This window comes from Pelophylax lessonae (genome assembly GCF_965119305.1).
Source record: "Pelophylax lessonae genome assembly, chromosome: 4".
Lineage (NCBI taxonomy): Eukaryota > Metazoa > Chordata > Amphibia > Anura > Ranidae > Pelophylax > Pelophylax lessonae.
Genome location: NC_138771.1, coordinates 3,041,159 through 3,064,481, shown reverse-complemented (window position 1 = coordinate 3,064,481; position 23,323 = coordinate 3,041,159). Strand labels below are relative to the sequence as shown.

Genomic DNA, 23,323 nt, shown 5'->3' with positions numbered 1-23,323 from the left:
CTCAGCGCACTTAAACAAGCTGGGATAACAAGACTGCCCGACAACAATGCTAAAACAAAATACAAAATGACACATTATCCTAAGTATAAACACAGAACACCTTATTATACAGACAATAGGAAGAGACCCCAGTATCAGTCTGTCTGTCTCCTACATTTTAGTACATGGAATACACATCTAGGTGTCACAGACTCCATGGCAACACACAGGTCTCACAGTGTAAAGTGGGATCAAATCTCCACATTTCTTGAGAGACACCGTTGACAAATATCACTCTCCCATCTGAAGCCATCCAAACCATTCTCTCAGCGTCCCCCAAGTATCTGTCCCTCACTCATTGTGACGGTGAACACCGTCACAATGCTTTAAGAATGGTTCATGTTAAGGAACTTTCCAGATGATGATAGTACAGCTGTACCAGTATCACATCCAAAAGGAAAAAGAGTACCCATGACCTTACCTTATCCAGGTATTTTTCAGCAGGAGCAGGTGGTACGCAGTACATCTCCAGCACACTGAATGTATGTACTGGCAAGGGGTGCTGTGATATACTGGAGGGTCTATTGATGCTGGTTACTGGAAGCAGGACTGCTATTAGAAATCATGGGGGCCCCAAACAGCCTACCTGACAGGGCCCACTTTCCCTGGCCGAAAGTGACTGAGGACATTTATCAGTCTCTTTTTCTTTAGCCTCAGCTGCATGTGAGCAATAGGAAGTGCTCTGAGGCTTCCTGCTCCTTCACAAACTGAAGCATAATAACGAATGGACACAGGAGTGATTGGTACCAATTGCCCACTGTGTTCATTCAGGAATGGAAGAGGCCAATAAATTACATATTTGCAGCCCCCCTTCCGCCGCTTACCATCCTAAAAACATCCCCCTGTGTGTGCCAGCAGCAGCTTCCAGCAGGAGAGGGGGGAGCCGGAGGTGCTGGAAGGTTAAGGGGCACACAGGGGGGCCCAGACAGCAGATGGAAGGGGGTGCATGTGCTAGAACCAACCCCCCTGCAGTGCAGCCAGAGGGAGAAAGAAGAATAGAAGCTGGCAGCACTGCAAGAGGAGGCAGAAGAGCATTGGTGTCTGCAATAAGACAGTAGAGCTGGACCTCCTGCTCAGTAGGTGCCCGGCCCCCCCTTTTGAACTAATAGGGTCTGGGCCAAGTAGAGGAGGGCTGGCTGTACTGCCTTATAAGTGTCCCTGACTAGAAGATCTATTGTCGCTGTGGGCATTTAGTGCTGCTAGAGGGGTCTATTGTTGCTAGGCAGATCTATTGTTGGAAGGGGGGGTCTACTGTTGCTTGTGGATCAGTTGTTGATGTAGGGGATATTTTAATTGAGTGGGTCTATTGTTGCTGGAGAGGATCTATTGTTGATAGGCTGGATGTTGTTGATGCAGAGGATCCATTGTTGCTGAGTACAATTTGTTATTGCTGAGGGATCTTTTGTTGCTGAGGGACATATTTTATTGTAGGGGGGTCTATTGTTGCTGGGAGCAAATCTTTTATTGCTGGGGATATATTGTTTCGAGGGTATGGGGGGGGGGGTTATTGTTCTTGGGTGCATTGGATCTATTTTTTTGTCTTTCTTGGTATCAATAACACATTCTATAGGTAATACATAGTTACAATAGTCCATCCAGTTCAACCTGTGTAGGTGTGATCATTTCCCATACCCCTGAATGTTTTTATCCTTGAGTTGTATGTCCAAAAGTCTTTTAAAAGTAGCCATACTTCCCGCAGTAACTACCATTTGTGGTAGAGAATTCCACAGTCTTGTAGCCTTTACTGTAAAGAACTCCCTGCGTAGCCTGAGGTTAAATCTATTCTCCTCTAATCGCATTGTATGGCCTCGTGTCCTCATGCATTCCTTGCGACCGAATCGTTTTTTTTCTATGCTCTGATCACCATTGAGGTATTTGTAAATTGCTATCATGTCCCCTCTCATAGCACCTGAACCTCTATATATCTTATTATGTCTCTCTTTTGTTTGCTACTATACTACTGTCACTAATCACCCATGGAGGGGTGGTTTGAATTGTAACACCCTACTATTGTAATGCCCATCGTATGTGGAATTGTCTCTGAGCTTTGTTACAAAGTCTGTTGGGTTGTTTTGTACTGTTAATTCTTTAAATAAAACTTTATGGAACCAAAAAAATAAAAACTTAGCACCACAAAATGATACTTGGCTCTGTAGTCTCTAAAGGGGGTGGCACTGGGAGTTGGGTAAGGGGCAGAGACAAGCTATGGTGTTCAGAGGTGGGTAGGGGGCAGAGACAAGGGGCGTTGTTCGGAGGTGGCTAGAGGTTGGAGACAAGGAACAATGTTTGAAGGTGGATAGAGGGTGGAGACAAGGGATGGTGTTGGGAGGTGAGTACGGGCCAGAGACAAGGGATGGTGTTTGTAAGTGGGTAGGGGGCAGAGACAAGGGATGGTGTTCGGAGATGGGTGGGAGTTGGAGACAAGGAACAATGTTCAGAGTTGAGTAGGATTTGAAGACAAGGGAGGGTGTTGGGAGGTAGGTAAGGGGCAGAGACAAAGGATGGTGTTTTGAAGTAGGTAGGGGGCAGAGACAAGGGATGGTGTTCGGAAGTGGGTAGGAGTTGGAGACAAGGAACGATGTTCTGAGTTGAGTAGGATGTGGAGACAAGGGACAGTGTTCGGAGGTGGGTAGGGGGCAGAGACAAGGGGTGGTGTTTGGAAGTGGGTAGGGGTCAGAGACAAGGGACGGTGTTTGGAGGTGGGTAGGGGGAAGAGACAAGGGATGCTGTTTGGAAGTGGGTAGGGGTCAGAGACAAGGAATGGGGTTCGGTGGTGGGTAGGAGTTGGAGACAAGGAACGATGTTTGGAGTTGAGAAGAATGTGGAGACAAGGGACAGTGTTCAGAGGGGGAGAAAAGGGATGGTGTTAGGAAGTGGGTAGAGGGCAGAGGCGAGAGATGGTGTTCGGAGGTGGGTTGGGGGCACAGACAATGGAAGGTGTTTGGAGGTTGGTAGGAGGCGGAGACAAGGGATGGTGTTTGGAAGTGGGTAGGGGCAGAGACAAGGGAAGGTTTTCGAAGGTTGGTAGGAGGTGGAGACAAGGGAAGGTGTTAGGAAGATGGTAGGGGGCAGAGACAAGAGATGGTGTTCGGAGGTGGGTAGGAGGTGGAGACAAGAGATGGCGTTGGAAGATGGGTAGGAGTTGGAGACAAGGGTTGACTCAGGGGAGGGAGGAGTATCTGTACTTATTCTCTAAAAAAAAAAAAAGCGATGACCTTCTCGAATGGTAGCAACAGGGCAAAAAGGCAAAGAGGATAGACCAAGAATGGTTGGTCCAGCTTGTGCCATTTGTTTATATTGAATGTCTTGTAGATGTCTCCTCTACCATGTAAGCACAGGTCAATGTCAGGAGGTGGTTAAAGTTGGCCCAGGAAGAATGTTTTATATCTTATGTTTGTTGGACCTCAGCTGTGTTCTCTGCACTTTAAACACAATGGGTAAATTGATGTCCCCTAAACTCGTGTTTATGTCTGCAGGGTCTATAGAAACGTTCAGTCATGGGCCGATTCCTTTCAATCTGTAAAACTGGAAAACACGGCTCCTGTGCACGCTAACAGTATCAGCTCCTTCAAATGTTTACCTTTAAAATATGTTGTCTGAACGGCAGAGGAAAAAAATTGTCCGTGCTACATGTCTCCTCTGCCGAAGAGAATTGTGTATTGCAGAACATTGGTTTCTTTATGGCTTTTGACCACATAGTCCCTCAACGATTCTGATTTCGTGGAGAACTCTGAAGTCATTTATTTAGTTTTTTTCTTTTCTTTCTTCTTTCATTTCTGTACAGGCGCTGAGAGTGCCAGTGACATTGCTCTGTACTCCGGTCTGGGAGCAGCCATCATCGCTGTGGCCGTGCTGGTGGTGGGAATTACGTTGTATCGAAGGAGCCAGAGCGAGTATGGCGTGGATGTTATTGATTCGTCTGCCCTGACAGGAGGCTTTCAGACTTTCAATTTCAAAACTGTCCGACAAGGTTAGTCTACCGTGACCTTGGTCTCCTTTTTCCCTAATGAACCCATCCTGTGTTGTGCAACTCAACACATTTCTAAGAGAACATGTCAGTCTGTTTCCGAGTCTGGAAAAATAAAGAGTTTCTTTGAGTTTGTTCAAAGTTCGGTGATCATAACTCAACTGCTAAGCTGTCCTCATCTACATCTTTGACCATGCTTCCTGCATCTATGACCATACTTCCTACATCTATGACAATGCTTCCTACATCTATGACCATGCTTCCTGCATCTATGACCATACTTCCTACATCTATGACAATGCTTCCTGTATCTATGACCATGCTTCCTGCATCTATGACCATGCTTCCTACATCTATGACCATGCTTCCTACATCTATGACCATGCTTCCTGCATCTATGACCATGCTTCCTACATCTATGACTATGCTTCCTGCATCTATGGCCATGCTTCCTGCATCTATGACCATGCTTCCTACATCTATGACCATGCTTCCTACATCAATGACCATGCTTCCTGCATCTATGACCATGCTTCCTGCATCTATGGCCATGCTTCCTGCATCTATGACCATGCTTCCTACATCTATGACCATGCTTCCTACATCTATGACCATGCTTCCTGCATCTATGACCATACTTCCTACATCTATGACCACGCTTCCTACATTATGACCATACTTCCTACATTATGACCATACTTCCTACATCTATGACCATGCTTCCTACATCTATGACCATGCTTCCTACATCTATGGCCATGCTTCCAACATCTATGACCATGCTTCCTACATCTATGACCATGCTTCCTGCATCTATGACCATACTTCCTACATCTATGACCATGCTTCCTACATCTATGACCATGCTTCCTGCATCTATGATTATACTTCCTACATCTATTACCATGCTTCCTGAATCTATGACCATGCTTCCTACATCTATGACCATGCTTCCTGCATCTATGACCATACTTCCTACATCTATGACCATACTTCCTACATCTATGACCATGCTTCCTACATCTATGACCATGCTTCCTACATCTATGACCATGCTTCCTACATCTATGACCATGCTTCCAACATCTATGACCATACTTCCTACATCTATGACCATGCTTCCTGCATCTATGACCATACTTCCTACATCTATGACCATGCTTCCTGCATCTATGACCATGCTTCCTACATCTATGACCATACTTCCTGCATCTATGACCATGCTTCCTGCATCTATGACCATGCTTCCTACATCTATGACCATGCTTCCTGCATCTATGACCATGCTTCCTGCATCTATGACCATACTTCCTACATCTATGACCATGCTTCCTACATCTATGACTATGCTCCCTACATCTATGACCATGCTTCCAACATCTATGACCATACTTCCTACATCTATGACCATGCTTCCTGCATCTATGACCATGCTTCCTGCATCTATGACTATGCTCCCTACATCTATGACCATGCTTCCAACATCTATGACCATACTTCCTACATCTATGACCATGCTTCCTGCATCTATGACCATACTTCCTACATCTATGACCATGCTTCCTACATCTATGACCATGCTTCCAACATCTATGACCATGCTTCCTACATCTATGACCATGCTTCCTGCATCTATGACCATGCTTCCTGCATCTATGACCATGCTTCCTGCATCTATGACCATGCTTCCTACATCTATGACCATACTTCCTACATCTATGACCATGCTTCCTGCATCTATGACCATACTTCCTACATCTATGACCATACTTCCTACATCTATGACCATGCTTCCTACATCTATGACCATGCTTCCTACATCTATGACCATGCTTCCTACATCTATGACCATGCTTCCAACATCTATGACCATACTTCCTACATCTATGACCATGCTTCCTGCATCTATGACCATACTTCCTACATCTATGACCATGCTTCCTGCATCTATGACCATGCTTCCTACATCTATGACCATGCTTCCTGCATCTATGACCATGCTTCCTGCATCTATGACCATACTTCCTACATCTATGACCATGCTTCCTACATCTATGACTATGCTCCCTACATCTATGACCATGCTTCCAACATCTATGACCATACTTCCTACATCTATGACCATGCTTCCTGCATCTATGACCATGCTTCCTGCATCTATGACCATGCTTCCTACATCTATGACCATGCTTCCTACATCTATGACCATGCTTCTTGCTTTTCTTTATCATTGCAGTCAGCTTGCCATGTTTTCACCATTATTCTGTCCTCATATTTATTCATTGGCCTGTATGTGACATTTTGGACTTTTAATTAAATTTGTATTAATAAATCTGCTTCTCCGTGGCTTCCTTTCATACTTTGCATGAACATAAACGTCTAACTTTCATGGTCCCGTTGGTGTTTCAGGGGTAGTTGTTATTAGCGCTGGATTTTTAATCACCCATACCTGCTATATATTAGAAATGTTGGGTTAGTTTCATTCCGAATCGAAATTTGGACACATTTTTCGTTATCCGGAAATTCAGAATTTCCGAATAACATTGGTATCAAATTTTAACAAATCCAAAATAACTAAACAAAATTTCGGATGAAATTTGAATGGTTTTCAAATCGAATTTGAATTGTTTTCAAGTCGTTTTCAAATCTAATTTAAAGTCATTTTTCAAATCTAATTTGAATAGTTTTCGAAGTGTTTTCAAATCGAATTCGAGGCATTTTCAAATTTAATTCAAATTTCAGTAAAGAATAAAATAGAATATAAAATTAAGGAATAGAATAGAAAAAATAGAATAGAAAATAAAATAATAGAATATAATAGAGCAAAACAGAACAGAATAGAAAATAAAAGAATAGAAAAAATAGAAAAGAAAATAAAGGAATACAATAGAAAAGAGTAAAAAAGAATCAACACAGAATAAAAATAAAAGAACAGAACAAAGTAGAATAAAATAAAAAATAGAATAGAATAAAATAGAACGAATATAACTTTCTTCTAAAATTCAAATTTAAGTAGAATAAATTTGAATTTTAATAGAATAGAAAAGAATAATAGAATAAAAGAATAGGAAAAAAAAAATAGAATAGAATAAAATTAAATCAAAATTTTAAGTAGAATAAATTCAAATTGTAATAGAATACAAAAGAATAATAGAATAATAAAATAGGAAAAAAAAAAAAAAACAATAGAATAAAATATAATAAAATCAAAAGAATATAACCTTCTTCCGAAATTCAAATTTCAAATAGAATAAATTTGAATTCAAATAGAACAGAAAAGAAAAGATTAGAATAGAAAAGAATAGAACAGAAAATAAAATAATAGAATATAATAGAGCAAAACATAACAGAATAGAAAATAAAAGAATAGAAAAAATAGAAAATAAAATAAAGGAATACAATAGAAAAGAGTAAAAAAAGAACCAAAATAGAATAAAAATAAAAGAACAGAACAAAGTAGAACAAAATTAAAAAATAGAATAGAACACAATAGAAAGAATATAACTTTCTTCTGAAATTCAAATTTAAGTAGAATAAATTTGAATTTTAATAGAATAGAAAAGAATAATAGAATAAAAGAATAGGAAAAAAACAATAGAATAGAATAAAATTAAATCAAAAGAATATAACCTTCTTCCGAAATTCAAATTTCAAATAGAATAAATTTGAATTAAACTAGAATAGAATAGAAAACATTAGACATAAAAATAGAATAAAAAAAAAACAATAGAATAGAAAAAAAAATTGTTTCAAATTTTCCGAATTTGGTTGAATTGAACTCAGTTCGACAGAATTTGGAAAATTGGAATCAATTTGAATTTGAATAAATGAAAGGAATTCCGAAAATGAATTAAACAAATCTAACTAAACAACTGTATGCAAATAACGAATTGAAACGAAACAAAACATTTTTTTTTTATTCTGCACGTGTCTAGTATATATAGTTTACCAACCATTAAAGTGGTTCTAAAGTCTCAAGGCCTCCTCCCCCCCTCCCTCCAGCCCCACCTATTACTTACCTGAGCCTGATCTTGATCCAGTGATGTGCACAAAAGCAGCAACTCTCCCAGTTCTCTCTCTCCTCATTGGATTAGATACAGCAGGGGGAGCCATTGGTTCCCAGTGATGTCATTTACAGCCAGTGAGCCAATTAGGAGAGCGGGGGGGGCGGGGCTGAACAGCACTTGAGGCCCCTCATCTTCATTGGATGCTCCAGGGAAAGTGGTATGTCCAATGACACACACAACGGGATACGGCCCCGCCACTGTGTCACCGGATTTGATTGACAGTAGCGGAAGCCAATCGCTCCCCTGCTATCAATCTTTCCAATGGGGAGAGACAGCGGCAGGAGCCACTGCGCTCGTGCACATCGCTGGATCGGATCGGGCTCAGGTAAAAAAAGGGGGGGGGAGCTGCAGCACAGAAGATTTTTCACCCTAATGGATAGAATGCAAACCCTGAGACTTTACAATCACTTTCATCACCCCTGATGTTAACCCCCTTCCCAGCCAGTGTCATTAGTACAGTGACAGTGTGTAGTATTATCATTGATCACTGTATCAATGTCACTGGTGATGTCAGTGTCAGTTAGTGACTCTCCCAGTCAGTGTCAGTTAGTGACTCTCAAAGTCAGTGTCAGTTAGTGACTCTCCCAGTCAGTGTCAGTTAGCACCAGTTTGACCGCCACACTATCACAGTCGCTAATCACCTCCATTATTAGAATAGTGTCTGTAGGGATCAGTGCCACGGTCAGAAATGTCCCCAATAGTATAGTGTCCCCAAAAACGCAGTTTGGTGTTCACCAAAGAAATGTAGCAGAATACAGATTGGCCGAAATTCATGAAGAAATTTCATTTTTTGGATTTGTTTTATAACAGAAAGTAGAAAATATCATTTTTTTTTATTTTATTTTAGGTCTTTTTTCATTTCAATAGCAAAAAATATAAATTGCAGAGGTGATCAAATACCACCGAAATAAAGTTCTATTTGTGGGGGAAAAAAATATAACAATTTAATTTGGGTACAGCGCTGCACGACCGCGCAACTGCCAAATAAAGAAATGCAGTGCTGAATAGCAAAAAATGTCCTGGTCTTGAAGGGGGGAAATTTCTCGAAGTCAATTGCTTAAGTGCCATAAACTGCACACGCAGCGGCCCATCATTGGTGTCAGTGGGAGGAATATTGCCCCATCTGTAAGGAAGTCTGCTGTGAAAACTTTCAAGAAAAAAACAAGAGATGAAAGCATCTCTGAATCTGACCTGCAGTATCTGGAGGGGAGAAGGAAGGTTGTGAGGCGGAAGAGACAAGCGGTGAGGACGGAACAGGGACAGGATGCCTCAGTGTCTGTCCCCAACCGTTCTAGGGCTTCTGCATGGGATATCTCCACATCTGGAGCTTCTTCTGAGCAAAATTCTGATTCAGAAATGGAGTTGGAGGAGGCTTCAAGAAAGAGAGAGGCTTCTGGTGATGAGCAGCAGAGGGGAGCTAAGAAGCAATCCACCCAATAACCCAAATGGCGGTTCCCCCTCCGTTAAAAGTGGTGACAATAAATGTCGCCAGTATTAAGTCAGTAAGAGCTCGTTCTATGGCCTTCTTTTTGTTCAGCCAATTAGATGCTGAAATTTTATTTTTGCAGGAGACTAGGCTCACCTCCTTGGCAGATATTCATATGGCCAAGAGAGAGTGGAGGTATGGTCCATCTTACTGGTCTCTTGCGGCCGAGCCTTACGGCGGGGTGGCGGTGTTGTTTAAAACCGGCATGGTAACTGTCCGGCGGGTTATTGAGGTGGAGATTGGGAGATGTATGGTCTTAGACGTCCTTGTGGGAGGGCAGGACCTGCGCCTAATTAATATTTATGGGCCACACACAAAGTGGGACAGGAAATGCCTTTTTACAAGGATCAAGCCATTTCTTTTTACATCCCGGCAAGTGGTTTTTGGAAGTGACTTTAATACTGTGACTAGGCCCAAGGACAGGAAGGACTTCAATGACAGGCTGGGATATGATAGCGTTTTTTTAAATAGTATGGTTAGGGATGCTGGTCTTGTGGATGTGCACATTAAGCACCTTCCGGATGACACAGGGTTCACATTTCATCGAGGTAATAGTCAGAGTAGGATAGATAGGTTTTTTTTGAAGGAGGCCTCTGCTTTCTCACCCCCAGTGGTGCAGGCAGTGGAGTTCTCTGATCACTGTATGCTATCTGTGGTCTTGAATGCTTCAGACTTCCCTCAGAGGGGCAAAGGCATCTGGAGATTAAATTCAACTCTCCTTGAGGAAGAACATGTTAGACAATCCTTTGAGGAATTCTTTCAGGCACAGGTGACCATCCTGGACTTTTGTAGCAGCAAGGCTGAGTGGTGGGAGCTGACCAAAAAGAGGATTGCTGGATTCTTCAGGGGCCTAGCCAATAAAAAACAGTTTAATAGATAAATGACCTACCAACGTTTGCGGAGGAAGCTGGATATTCTTGTCTCGAGAGGAGGAGATCCTGGGGCAATCTCTGAAGTGAAAATCCTCCTCAGGAAGTGTCAATATGACCGGCATACCTCTTTGGTTCTGGAGCGGGACTATGGGAAATACCACTCGCCTGACCCTTACCAGAACTGCAAACAGGGTGTAGCTGTTAAGATGGTCGTTGGTCTTAAGGATAGTACAGGTTCCTTGACAAAGTCCAGGTCAGGGATCCTGGAGGTCGTGAGGTCTTTTTATGCTGAACTTCTTGGGAGGAAAGAGCTTGACCGGGACAAGATGGAAAGCTTTTTGGACTCTACTCCAGGTCTAAATGGTGGAGATGTCCCTTTGATGAATTTGACAGAAGAGATCACAGTTTAAGAGGTGACAAGGGCAAATGAACAGCTTAAACAAGCAAAAATGGGTATGCTCCCCCAAATTTTTTGCCTGTTTATTATGTATTCGGTCTGACCAGACTATCGAGGTTGAGCAACCCTCCCCACCCCCCCACACACACCTGTACTCAATCAGTGTCCACCATCAAGTGGATATAGGAGGAGTCCCCTGTAGTGCATTTGCACATCTTTCCCAGCAAGGAGTATTATCTCCAAGGGTTAGAAAGGCTGGATTCATCTCTTTTCCATGGATAGTGTAGGACCCACTGATAATGGGGTACTTTGACGCAGTAGTGGGCTTGAGCACGATATGGCCATATGGTGGGACCAAATCCCCGTTTTTATTTATGGATTGTCTTCAGATTTGTTAGTAATTTCTTTTGCATTTGCGCGCTATTCTTTTTTAAATTGAACAGCTTGCCATCAAAAAGTCACCTGGACCGGATGGTCTGACGGCTGAGTTTTACAAAGCCTTTAAGTCTATTCTGGCCCCACATTTGGTAGAGGTTTTTAACAGTTGTCTTGCTGAGGGGGTGCTTCCCCCTTCCATGAGACTCTCAGCTGTGATTCTTCTTTCAAAAGGTAAAGATCCTTCAATGATTGAGAATTGGCGCCCCATCAGCCTTCTCAATGTCGATAGAAAGGTGCTGGCGAAGATAATTTTCTGGCGCCTATCGGCAGTAGCAGAGTCTTTACTTTCTCCCCATCAGCACTGTTCGATCCAGGGTAGGAGCACCTTCACAGCGGTTTTAGCTGTCCGGGAGGCCTTGGAGCAGTGCAGGGCTGCAGGCTGGGGAAAGTATTTACTGGCATTGGATCAGGCAAAGGCTTTCAATCGTGTCAACCATGAGTACCTGTGGTTGCTTTTTAGTGAGTACGGTCTGCCGGTTGGTTTTATCGATTGGTTAAGAGTCTTGTATAAGGGGGCAGAAAGCTTCCCTCTTGTTAATGGTTGGGTTGGACAGTCCTTTGAGGTTGGGTCTGGGGTGCGCCAGGGTTGTCCCCTGAGTCCCCTGCTCTATGTGTTTGCCATAGACCCCTTCATCAGGAGGCTAGAGAGCAGCATGTTGTGTGGGGTACCAGTGGGAATCCCGGGTGAGCCGCCTTTGAGGGTTGTTGCCTATGCGGGTGATGTGTCAGTGATTGTCACTGGGACAGATGAAGCGGAGGAGGTGGTCTCTTTGACATCACGGTACTCTGAAGCATCAGGCTCCAAGATCAATCAGGAAAAGAGTGACGTTTTCTGGATGGGAAAGGAAGGTGAGGGGTTTGATCTCCCGGACACCTTTCCAGTGCCCCAGGAAAAAATAAGATATTAGGCATTGAATTTGGACCTGGCGACTATGGCCTCAAAAACTGGGAAGGCAGGCTGGAAGTTGCTAATACTAAGGTGGTCAGCTGGAAGAGATGGAAGTTATCTCTGAGGGAAAGGGTTGATCTGATTAAGACCTACCGATCTTCTTGTATGTCAGCTTTGTCTGCATCTTGCCAGTGTCTCTCTATGCTAGGATCCATAGTGTGTTCTTCCAGATGCTGTGGGGAAACAGACTGAACCCCATCAAGAGGAATGTCACCTATCTATCCAGGAGGGAGGGTGGCTTAGGTATGGTCAACCCTGTTCTTTTCTTTTCACTGCTATTTCTCAAGTTTTACATTGGTGGTATGCTTGCAGTGGAGCCTCCTGGATGGGCAGGCATGTTTAATGCCCAATCATTGGTGTCAGTGGGTGGAATAGCTTCCCATCATTTGTGTCAGTGGGAGGAATAGTGCCCCATCATTGGTGTCAGTGGGAGGAATAGTGTCCCATCATTGGTGTCAGTGGGTGGAATAGTTTCCCATCATTGGTGTCAGTGGGTGGAATAGTTTCCCATCATTTATGTCAGTGGGAGGAATAGTGCCCCATCATTGGTGTCAGTGGGATGAATAGTGTCCCATCATTGGTGTCAGTGGGAGGAATAGTGTCCCATCATTGGTGTCAGGGGGAGGAATAGTGTCCCATCATTGATGTCAGTGGGAGGAATAGTGCCCCATCATTGGTGTCAGTGGGGGGAATAGTGCCCCATCATTGGTGTCAGTGGAAGGAATAGTGCCCCATCATTGGTGTCAGTGGGAGGAATAGTGCCCCATCATTGGTGTCAGTGGGAGGAATAGTGCACCATCATTGGTGTCAGTGGGAGGAATAGTGCCCCATCATTGGTGTCAGTGGGAGGAATAGTGTCCCATCATTGGTGTCAGTGGGAGGAATAGTGTCCCATCATTGGTGTCAGTGGGAGGAATAGTGCCCCATCATTGGTGTCAGTACATTCCCTGTTGTTATGGTGAATAAATCGTTTCATTTCTGCAGACCCTGAGCCGTTGTTTAGGTCAGGAGTTCAGACTTTTCTTGCTACATGCTTGTTCTGAATCAGTGACATAAAGCAGTGAAGCCGTAGACCGTCTCGCCGGTAATATATTCCCTTTGAAGTCTGAAGAGCGAACGATTCTTTACTTTCATAACTGGTTTCCAGGTGTGACTTGGCGGCTCACCTTATTTGCACCCAGGACGCAGTAAATAGTGGAAGCCCCGCCTTCTCTTCTGGCTGTTTTCTGGGGAACAATGTAAGAGAATTATGCATAGGATGCGAAGCACCACTTAAAGGTACGGCGCAGCTCTCCCTCATTAGGGAAGAGTCTTGTTACTCCGCATTGTGCAGCGATGGGGAAGAATAAATAAAATATCGTTCTTCAGGAAGCCCGGAGGCGAAGGATAGAAAGGAACATCCAGACAGTCTTCCTTATCTCTATTCATGCTTGGTTAATAAAGCGTCCCCTGGAGATGAGTCTGTGACAATACATCCCGGAGAATCTGGGGCATGCTGAGCATAGTGGGGGGGGGGGGGGGGGGGGTAAATGGAGACCAATCTACCCCTCTGGGCCCCACGCTCGGCTTCTGAGACTCTGTGGTGGGCAAAGCACTTTGTGAGGCTCAGTGAAGGCCGAGGTTCAAGGAACTTACGGCACAGAGTCCTTCTTTCACTCTTCAGTAACCTACCTGACCCCTCATGGGTTGTCGAGGGGATTGGGGGGAGTGGGGGTCACTGCAATTTCATTATAAAAGAAATAGTATACCCAAAGTACTCAGACCCCCCCCCCCCTATATGCAGCAACTATAACCTGCAGCACCCTCTTCTCCAAATAAGAAGGTTTCTCTAAATCAGAATGACACAACAGTTTCATGCTAGACTGCGGGGCCACCGTTAGAAACTACGGGGCCCCATACAGCCAACCCCCCCCCCCAAATAAACACAGTTTACTATGCTTCAGTTATGACTGGGCCTTGCTTTGTGCACTGGTGTGCGTTCATGTTGGAACAGGGAGGGGCCATCCCCAAACTCCTCCCACAAAGTTGGGAGTATGAAATTGCCCAAAATGTCTTGGTATGCTGACACCTTAAGAGTTCCCTTCACTGGAACTAAGGGGCCAAGCCCAACCCCTGAAAAAAAAAAAACCCACACCCTAATCCCGCCTTCCCCACACCATAATCTCTCCTCCCCCACACCATAATCCCCTCTCCACCAGTGCATAAAGCAAGGTCCATAAAGACATGGATGAGCGAGTTTGAGGTAGAGGAAGTTGACTGGCCTGTACAGAGTCCTGACCTCAACCTGATAGGACACCTTTGGGATGAATTAAAGCGGAGACTGCGAGCCAGGCCTTTTCGTCCAACATCAGTGCCTGACCTCACAAATGCGCTTCTGGAAGAATGTTGAAACATTCCCATAGACACTCCTAAACCTTGAGGACAGCCTTCAAATAAGTGGTCACTGACACCAATGCTGGGGGTTATTATTGCACTAACTGGCACTAATGCTGGGGGTTATTATTGCAGTCACTGACACCAATGCTGGGGGTTATTATTGCAGTCACTGACACCAATGCTGGGAGTTATTATTGCATTTACTGGCACCAATTCTGGGGGTTATTATTGCAGTCACTGACACCAATTGGGGGGGTTATTATTGCGGTCACTGACACCAATGCTGGGGGTTATTATTGCGGTCACTGACACCAATGCTGGGGGTTATTATTGCAGTCACTGACACCAATGCTGGGGGTTATTATTGCAGTCACTGACACCAATGCTGGGGGTTATTATTGCACTAACTGGCACCAATGCTGTGGGTTATTATTGCAGTCACTGGCACCAATGCTGGGGGTTATTATTGCAGTCACTGACACCGATGCTGGGGGTTATTATTGCAGTCACTGACACCAATGCTGGGGGTTATTATTGCAGTCACTGGTATCAATGCTGGAGGTTATTATTGCGGTCACTGACACCAATGCTGGGGGTTATTATTGCAGTCACTGGTATCAATGCTGGAGGTTATTATTGCAGTCACTGACACCAATGCTGGGGGTTATTATTGCAGTCACTGACACCAATGCTGGGGGTTATTATTGCATTTACTGACACCAATTCTGGGGGTTATTATTGCAGTCACTTGCACCAATGCTGGGGGTTATTATTGCAGTCACTGGCACCAATTCTGGGGGTTCTTATTGCAGTCACTGGCACCAATGCTGGGGGTTATTATTGCAGTCACTGACATCAATGCTGGGGGTTATTATTGCGGTCACTGACACCAATGCTGGGGGTTATTATTGCAGTCACTGACACCAATGCTGGGGGTTATTATTGCCGTCTCTGGCACTAAAGGTGGCTGTCTCTCCTGGCCCCTCCCATCTGTCGAGTGCCCCCACAGGAAGCAGCTTGCTATGGGGGCATCCGAGTTGAGCTGCAGCTCCGTGTGTAAATTCAAACACAGAGCTGACGCTCAGCCCCGCCCCCTCTCTCTCCTGATTGGCTATGTGACTTTGATTGAGAGCAGCGGGAGCCAATGGTGCCCGCTGTGTGTCTCAGCCAATCAGGGGGAGAGTCAGGTCTCTTGTGCAACATCATTGGATGGAAATTGGGCTCAGGTAAGTACTAAGGAGTGTCCTGAACGGCCGACAAACTCGTAGACATTGCTGGACAGAGATGGGGCTCAGGTAAGTATAAGGGGGGGGGGGGCTGAGGGGGTAGATGCACACAGAAGGCTTTTTATCTTAATGCATAGAAGGCATTTTCTCCCTTTACAACTCCTTTAAGCACAGCACTTTTGTGTGAAACGCGTAAATCATCCGTTCCTGTCACTGTCTGATGTGTGTCACTTTGAGATGTTGCAATGAATGGAGGCGTGGTGTGCAGCCATTTCTCTCTTTGACAGAAAGAGAGACATCAGACTGAAAAGTTGGCCCTTACTTTGCAGTTGAAGGCTGAGATGTGCCGGCTGAGAAAGAGATGATCCAATTGCAGGAAAAGTAGATAAAAGTGTTCATTTGTTAAAGTGAAAAAAAAAAATAAAACCTCCAACTTTTCCATGCACTTGGAGCTCGGCTTTAATGTACCACTCAGTATTTCTTCGCCCACCCACCTTCTTCCGCTCCTACAGCTCAGGAACGTCTCTGATAAATCCAGCCCCGGGTATCATTTATTGCTCGGATCATTTTATAACCAACCACCAAAAAGGGTTCAATGCATTAAAGAATCGCTTCTTTCAAAAAGAATCAATGAAAACAAATCTTATTTACTTGTGAATGTGATTATAGAGGGAATTATTCCTACACACAGTCATAGAGCTCGGCTCTCTGTGCAGAAAGCTACATTAAGGGAACCTTCTGTGACAATGAAGCAAGCCGGCTCCATCCATGCATAATAATGTGTATGAAATATAGATAGAGAGCCCATAATGGGGATGACATGGCTTAGTATGTAAGTTCATAATAAAATGATATTAACTCGGGGATACATGAGTGCACATTCTGTATTTCTGTAACGCTTTGATGGCTTCTATCACATAGGATTTAGTACCGGGGGGGCTTATATAGAAGTTTCCCGTGTCTGCGGATTTGAAAAATTAAATGGGTTTAATCCTAAAGAGTGAAAGAGGTGGGATGTGAGTTGATGGTTACTTGTGCCATTCATGTCAGGCCTGGGATGTGCAGTGCTGTATTTTGGCCTAGGCCAACAAGGCCCAGGCCTAGGGCGGCACTTTGCAGGGGGGCATCAAAAAAGAAGCCCCCCCTCCACCTTAGACTCTATTGGTCACTAATTGCTAGAGCTGCCTCTCTCACCCCCCCCCCCTCTCTCTCACTCTCATCCCCCTCTCTCATCCCCCCCTCTCCCTCTCTCACCCCCTCTTTCTCTGTCTCATCCCCCTCTCTCTCTATCTCTCTCTCTATCATCCCCCCTCTCTTTCTTTCTCTCATCCCCCTCTCTCTCTCATCCCCCCTCTCTCTCATCCCCTCACTATCTCTCACCCCCTCCTCTCTCTCATCCCCCTCTCACTCCCTCGCATCTCCCCTCTCTCATCCCCCCTCTCTCTCTCTCTCTCTCTCTCTCACCCCCCCTCTCTCTCCGTCACATCTCCCTCTCTTTCTTTCTCTCATCCCCCTCTCTCTCATCCCCCCTCTCTCTCTCTCTCTCTCTCTCTCTCACCTCCCTCTCTCTCCCTCACATCTCCCTCTCTTTCTCTCATCCCCCTCTCTCTCATCCCCCCTCTCTCTCATCCCCTCACTCTCTCTCTCACCCCCTCCTCTCTCTCATCCCCCTCTCACTCCCTCGCATCTCCCCTCTCTCTCATCCCCCCTCTCTCTCTCTCTCATCCCCCTCTCTCTCCCTCACATCTCCCTCTCTTTCTTTCTCTCATCCCCCTCTCTCTCATCCCCCCTCTCTCTCTCATCCCCTCACTCTCTCTCTCACCCCCTCATCTCTCTCATCCCCCTCTCACTCCCTCGCATCTCCCCTCTCTCTCACCCCCCTCTTTCTCTCTCTCATCCCCCCTCTCTCTCTCTCTCTCTCTCACCCCCTCTCACTCCCTCACATCTCCCCTCTCTCTCACCCCCCCCTCTTTCTCTCTCTCATCCACCCCACTCTCACCCCCCCCCTCTCTCTCTTACCCCCTCTCTCTCCCTCACATCTCCCTCTCTTTCTCTCTCATCCCCTATCTCTCACCCCCCTCTTTCTCTCTCTCATCCCCCCTCTCCCTCTCTCACCCCCTCTTTCTCTCATCCCCCTTTCTCTCTCTCTATCATCCCCCCTCTCTCTCTCACCCCCCTCTCTCTCTCTCATCCCCTCACTCTCTCTCACCCCCCTCTTTCTCTCTCTCACCCCCCTCTCTCTCTCTCACCCCCTCTCTCTCCCTCTCATCTCCCGCTCTTTCTCTCTCATCCCCTATCTCTCACCCCCCCTTTCTCTCTCTCATCCCCCTCTCTCTCTCTCACCCCCCTCTCTCTCCCTCACATCTCCCTCTCTTTCTCTCTCTCATCCCCCCTCTCTCACCCCCCCCCTCTCTCTCACCCCCCACTCTCTCTCTCTCTCTCTCTCTCTGTCTCTAATCTCGTCTCTCATCCCTCCTCTCTCCCTTCCTCACCCCCCCTTCTCTCTCCCACCACCTCTCACCCCACTATCGTGAGATCTCAGGGGTTCATGCTGGGACTTGTAATCCTTCAATTTTGGAGGGAGTCACATCCATTAAAAACGAAGGTGTGGGGCACATTTACATAGGAGGGGGAGGGGGGCGCCCAATTTTATTCTTGCCTAGGTCAGCACAAAACAAAAATACACCACTGGGTATGTGGTCACCACTGATGACAGCTGATCCCTTTGTCTTGCAGGTAACTCTCTTTTACTGAACTCCTCGCTTCAGCCCGACTTAACAGTCAGCAGAACCTACAGCGGTCCCATCTGTTTCCAGGACCCCATGGACAAAGAGCTAATGACTGAATCTTCAATCTTCAACCCCCTAACAGACATCAAGGTCAAAGTGCAAAGTTCCTTTATGGTGTCACTAGGGGTGACGGAGAGGCCGGAGTTCCACAGCAAGACCCTCTCGGGAACCTTTCCTCATGGGAACAACAGGTGCTTTGGAACGTTACACAATAGGAACAAAACTCCCTACATTCAGAACTTGTCTTCTGTTTCCTCCAAGCCGGAGATGAGAGTCTGTGGAATTTTTGGCCATCAAGGAGGAAAGCTGGTGATGCCAAATACAGGTAAGAGTCTTTTGTTTAGTGTACTGTTTAGAAGTATAATATTAATTGGCTCATTTATAAGTGGGTCCCCTAGTGGTCACCAGCCAAACCACCAGGCCATGGGTGTAACTACAGGGGTTGCAGGGGTTGCAATTGCAACTGGGCCCCATGCTTCACTCCCCTGTACACCTGGATAGAAGGGGCGGCGGGGGGCAGCATGCAGAGAAATCACTGTCCTCCTTCTTCCTCCGGTAGCTGCAGGAGGAAAATGGAGGAGATTGGTTCCTCTGTATGCTTCCCCCACCACTCCTCCTATCCACTTCACCTGTGTTCTGCTGTCCTGGGCCCCTGTGTGCTCCCCTGCCCCCCCCCCCCCCCCTGTGCTGCCGATTTCCTCCCTCACCTCTCCTGCCAGCTGCTGCAAGGGATGTGTCACAATAGAGAACCAGGAAGGGGTCGGTAAATATGTAATTTACCAGCTCCTTCCTTTTCTGAATGGACAGAGTCATAGTCAGTCATGTTGTAAAAAAATTAAATAAAATGATAAAAATACAATTAAAATACCAAAAAATAAAAACTACTGACACCAGTGGGGGAACTTCCAGGATCGCAAAGGTCACACTTGTAACCGGGCCCTGGCATTCCACCACCGTGGGGATGCCCCAAGATGGCAGGAAGGGGGCCCACTGCAGAACTTGTGAAAGGGTCCGTAATAAAGGGCCCCGCAATGAGAGTAAAGGGCCCCAGGATCAATGGGAAGAGCCCCAGGCTTGAAGGGAAGGGCCCCGGCAAGGGGTCCAGGGGGCCCTTTATGTTTTTTTGTTGTACCGGGGCCCTAAAGATTCTAGTTAAGCCTCTGCACCAGGCCCAGGGACATCCTCCTGTGACCTCATGGAATATGAGGAGATTGGGGTTTTTCGACCCTCTTTAGGGGAGGTTCCACCATCTTGTCTCCATGCTTCCATCCAGGCCCAAGGCCCCATAATGGGAATCCAGATCACTCCCCCCAATAAAAAATGTCCAGAAGACAGATTTTGCTTTTCCAACGATTTATTGATTTATGAATAACATAAAACATCTCAGTGTCAGGGAACATATTTCAGGATAACAAGTAAATGCATCCTACACCGAGGGGGTGGCAGTCAGCATTCCGTTCCTTACTCCCTCTTCCCACACCTCCATATCCCAATGGTACCCGAAAGATGGACAGGGCCCACTAAGGGGAAAGCTCCTTACTGCCACACCTTGAGGAACTCTATGACTTCTTCCTATCATCCCCTACTCAGGCTCCTCTTACTTCTTTCATACTAACTGCCTGGGGAAAGGTTTCAATCCACACCTAAATAAAGAATATGGCAGAGGCACCCTAAAAGGGACTTACAACCTCAATATAAAGGTGCAAGCTCTTGAAATGCGTTGGTTTTCTTTGTCAATAAATGAATACAATTGTGGACACCTACATAGAAGAGTAGAGAGGAGCTCAGATGTTCTTCTAATCCTATGTGGCCAATCCTGCTTGGAAGGTGTCACCTGTAATGGGCCAATCACCTGTGGCCAAGGCATTTCTCACCCTGCAGCCTCACGTTTACGTTCCCCTTGTATAGGTGTGGCTTGCAGGGCAGGGAATGCCCCCACCGCAGGTGATTGGTCGAATTTCAGGCTTCGCAACATGGATTCGGATGAGCATCCCAACACACCCGAGCTCATCTCTACTGTATAAAAGGAGTAAAATGAGAAAAATAGGGGGAGAAAAGTGAGTTCCAAGTGTCCAATAGAGGAGTCTTCCCTATTACTCCAAAATACAGATAGGGGAAAAGCAATGGTCTAGCACACCATCAATTCATTCAATTCTTTCAGCAGGTCTCTGTACTCCAAAACATCCCTTTTTTTGAGACCTCACCTTCTCCCTCTCCCTGGGCTGGTATCTGGGATAACACTGCTTTATACTTGTTTTTTTATCTGACCCTTTATGTTGCATTTGATGTGTTTTATTTTTGGTTGTATGAGGGCTGTACCGAAAGTAATGCAAAAGTGGGCATAACCTTTTTATTAACCTACATAGTTCATTCAAATGTCACATGCTGGTAGAGTAACTCTTCCTCTATAGTAACTCTTCCTCTATAGTAACTCTTCCTCTATAGTAACTCTTCCTCTATAGTGACTCTTCCTCTATAGTGACTCTTCCTCTATAGTAACTCTTCCTCTATATTAACTCTTCCTCTATAGTAACTCTTCCTCTATAGTAACTCTTCCTCTATAGTGACTCTTCCTCTATAGTAACTCTTCCTCTATAGTAACTCTTCCTCTATAGTGACTCTTCCTCTATAGTGACTCTTCCTCTATAGTGACTCTTCCTCTATAGGGACTCTTCCTCTATAGTAAATCTTCCTCTATATTAACTCTTCCTCTATAGTAACTCTTCCTCTATAGTAACTCTTCCTCTATAGTGACTCTTCCTCTATAGTAACTCTTCCTCTATAGTAACTCTTCCTCTATAGGGACTCTTCCTCTACAGTGACTCTTCCTCTATAGTGACTCTTCCTCTATAAGGACTCTTCCTCTAAAGGAACTAGGGACTTTTCCTCTATAGTAACCCTTCCTCTATAGTAACTCTTCCTCTATAGTAACTCTTCCTCTATAGCGACTCTTCCTCTATAGTAACTCTTCTTCTATAGTAACTCTTCCTCTATAGTAACTCTTCCTGTATAGTGACTCTTCCTCTATAGTAACTCTTCCTCTATAGTAACTCTTCCTCCATAGTGACTCTTTCTCTATAGTAACTCTTCCTCTATAGTAACTCTTCCTCTATAGTATCTCTTCCTCTGTAGTAACCCTTCTTCTATAGTGACTCTTCCTCCATAGTAACTCTTCCTCTATAGTAACTCTTCCTCTATAGTAACTCTTCCTCTATAATAACTCTTCCTCTATAGTAACTCTTCCTCTATAGTAACTCTTCCTCTATAGTGACTCTTCCTCTATAGTAACTCTTCCTCTATAGTAACTCTTCCTCTATAGTAACCCTTCTTCTATAGTAACTCTTCCTCTATAGTGACTCTTCCTCTATAGTAACTCTTCCTCTACAAGGACTCTTCCTCTACAGAAACTATTCCTCTATAGTAACTCTTCCTCTACAAGGACTCTTCCTCTACAGTAACTCTTCCTCTATAGTAACTCTTCCTCTACAGAAACTCTTCCTCTATAGTAACTCTTCCTCTACAAGGACTCTTCCTCTATAGTAACTCTTCCTCTATAGTGACTCTTCCTCTATAGTAACTCTTCCTCTATAGTGACTCTTCCTCTATAGTAACTCTTCCTCTACAGAAACTCTTCCTCTATAGTGACTCTTCCTCTATAGTAACTCTTCCTCTATAGTAACTCTTCCTCTTTAGTAACTCTTCCTCTATAGTGACTCTTCCTCTATAGTAACTCTTCCTCTATAGTAGCTCTTCCTCTTTAGTAACTCTTCCTCTATAGTGACTCTTCCTCTATAGTAACTCTTCCTCTACAGAAACTCTTCCTCTATAGTAACTCTTCCTCTACAAGGACTCTTCCTCTATAGTAACTCTTCCTCTATAGTAACTCTTCCTCTACAAGGACTCTTCCTCTATAGTAACTCTTCCTCTATAGTGACTCTTCCTCTATAGTAACTCTTCCTCTATAGTGACTCTTCCTCTATAGGGACTCTTCCTCTATAGTAAATCTTCCTCTATATTAACTCTTCCTCTATAGTAACTCTTCCTCTATAGTAACTCTTCCTCTATAGTAACTCTTCCTCTATAGTGACTCTTCCTCTATAGTAACTCTTCCTCTATAGTAACTCTTCCTCTATAGTGACTCTTCCTCTATAGTAACTCTTCCTCTATAGTGACTCTTCCTCTATAGGGACTCTTCCTCTATAGTGACTCTTCCTCTATAAGGACTCTTCCTCTAAAGGAACTAGGGACTTTTCCTCTATAGTAACCCTTCCTCCATAGTAAATCTTCTTCTATAGTAACCCTTCCTCTATAGTAACTCTTCCTCTATAGCGACTCTTCCTCTATAGTAACTCTTCTTCTATAGTAACTCTTCCTCTATAGTAACTGTTCCTCTATAGTAACTCTTCCTGTATAGTGACTCTTCCTCTATAGTAACTCTTCCTCTATAGTAACTCTTCCTCCATAGTGACTCTTTCTCTATAGTAACTCTTCCTCTATAGTAACTCTTCCTCTATAGTATCTCTTCCTCTGTAGTAACCCTTCTTCTATAGTGACTCTTCCTCCATAGTAACTCTTCCTCTATAGTAACTCTTCCTCTATAGTAACTCTTCCTCTATAGTAACTCTTCCTCTATAATAACTCTTCCTCTATAGTAACTCTTCCTCTATAGTAACTCTTCCTCTATAGTGACTCTTTCTCTATAGTAACTCTTCCTCTA

General features: G+C 44.8%; 1 protein-coding gene across 1 annotated transcript in view; it reads left to right on the top strand.

The window, feature by feature from the left end:
- Positions 1–23,323, top strand: part of UNC5D (unc-5 netrin receptor D) — a 991,829-nt gene that overhangs the window by 748,990 nt on the left and 219,516 nt on the right. The window contains exons 9-10 of the mRNA XM_082253174.1: positions 3,824–4,009; positions 18,554–18,931. Coding sequence (XP_082109300.1) covers positions 3,824–4,009; positions 18,554–18,931 — 564 coding nt within the window. The remainder of the gene's footprint in view (positions 1–3,823; positions 4,010–18,553; positions 18,932–23,323) is intronic.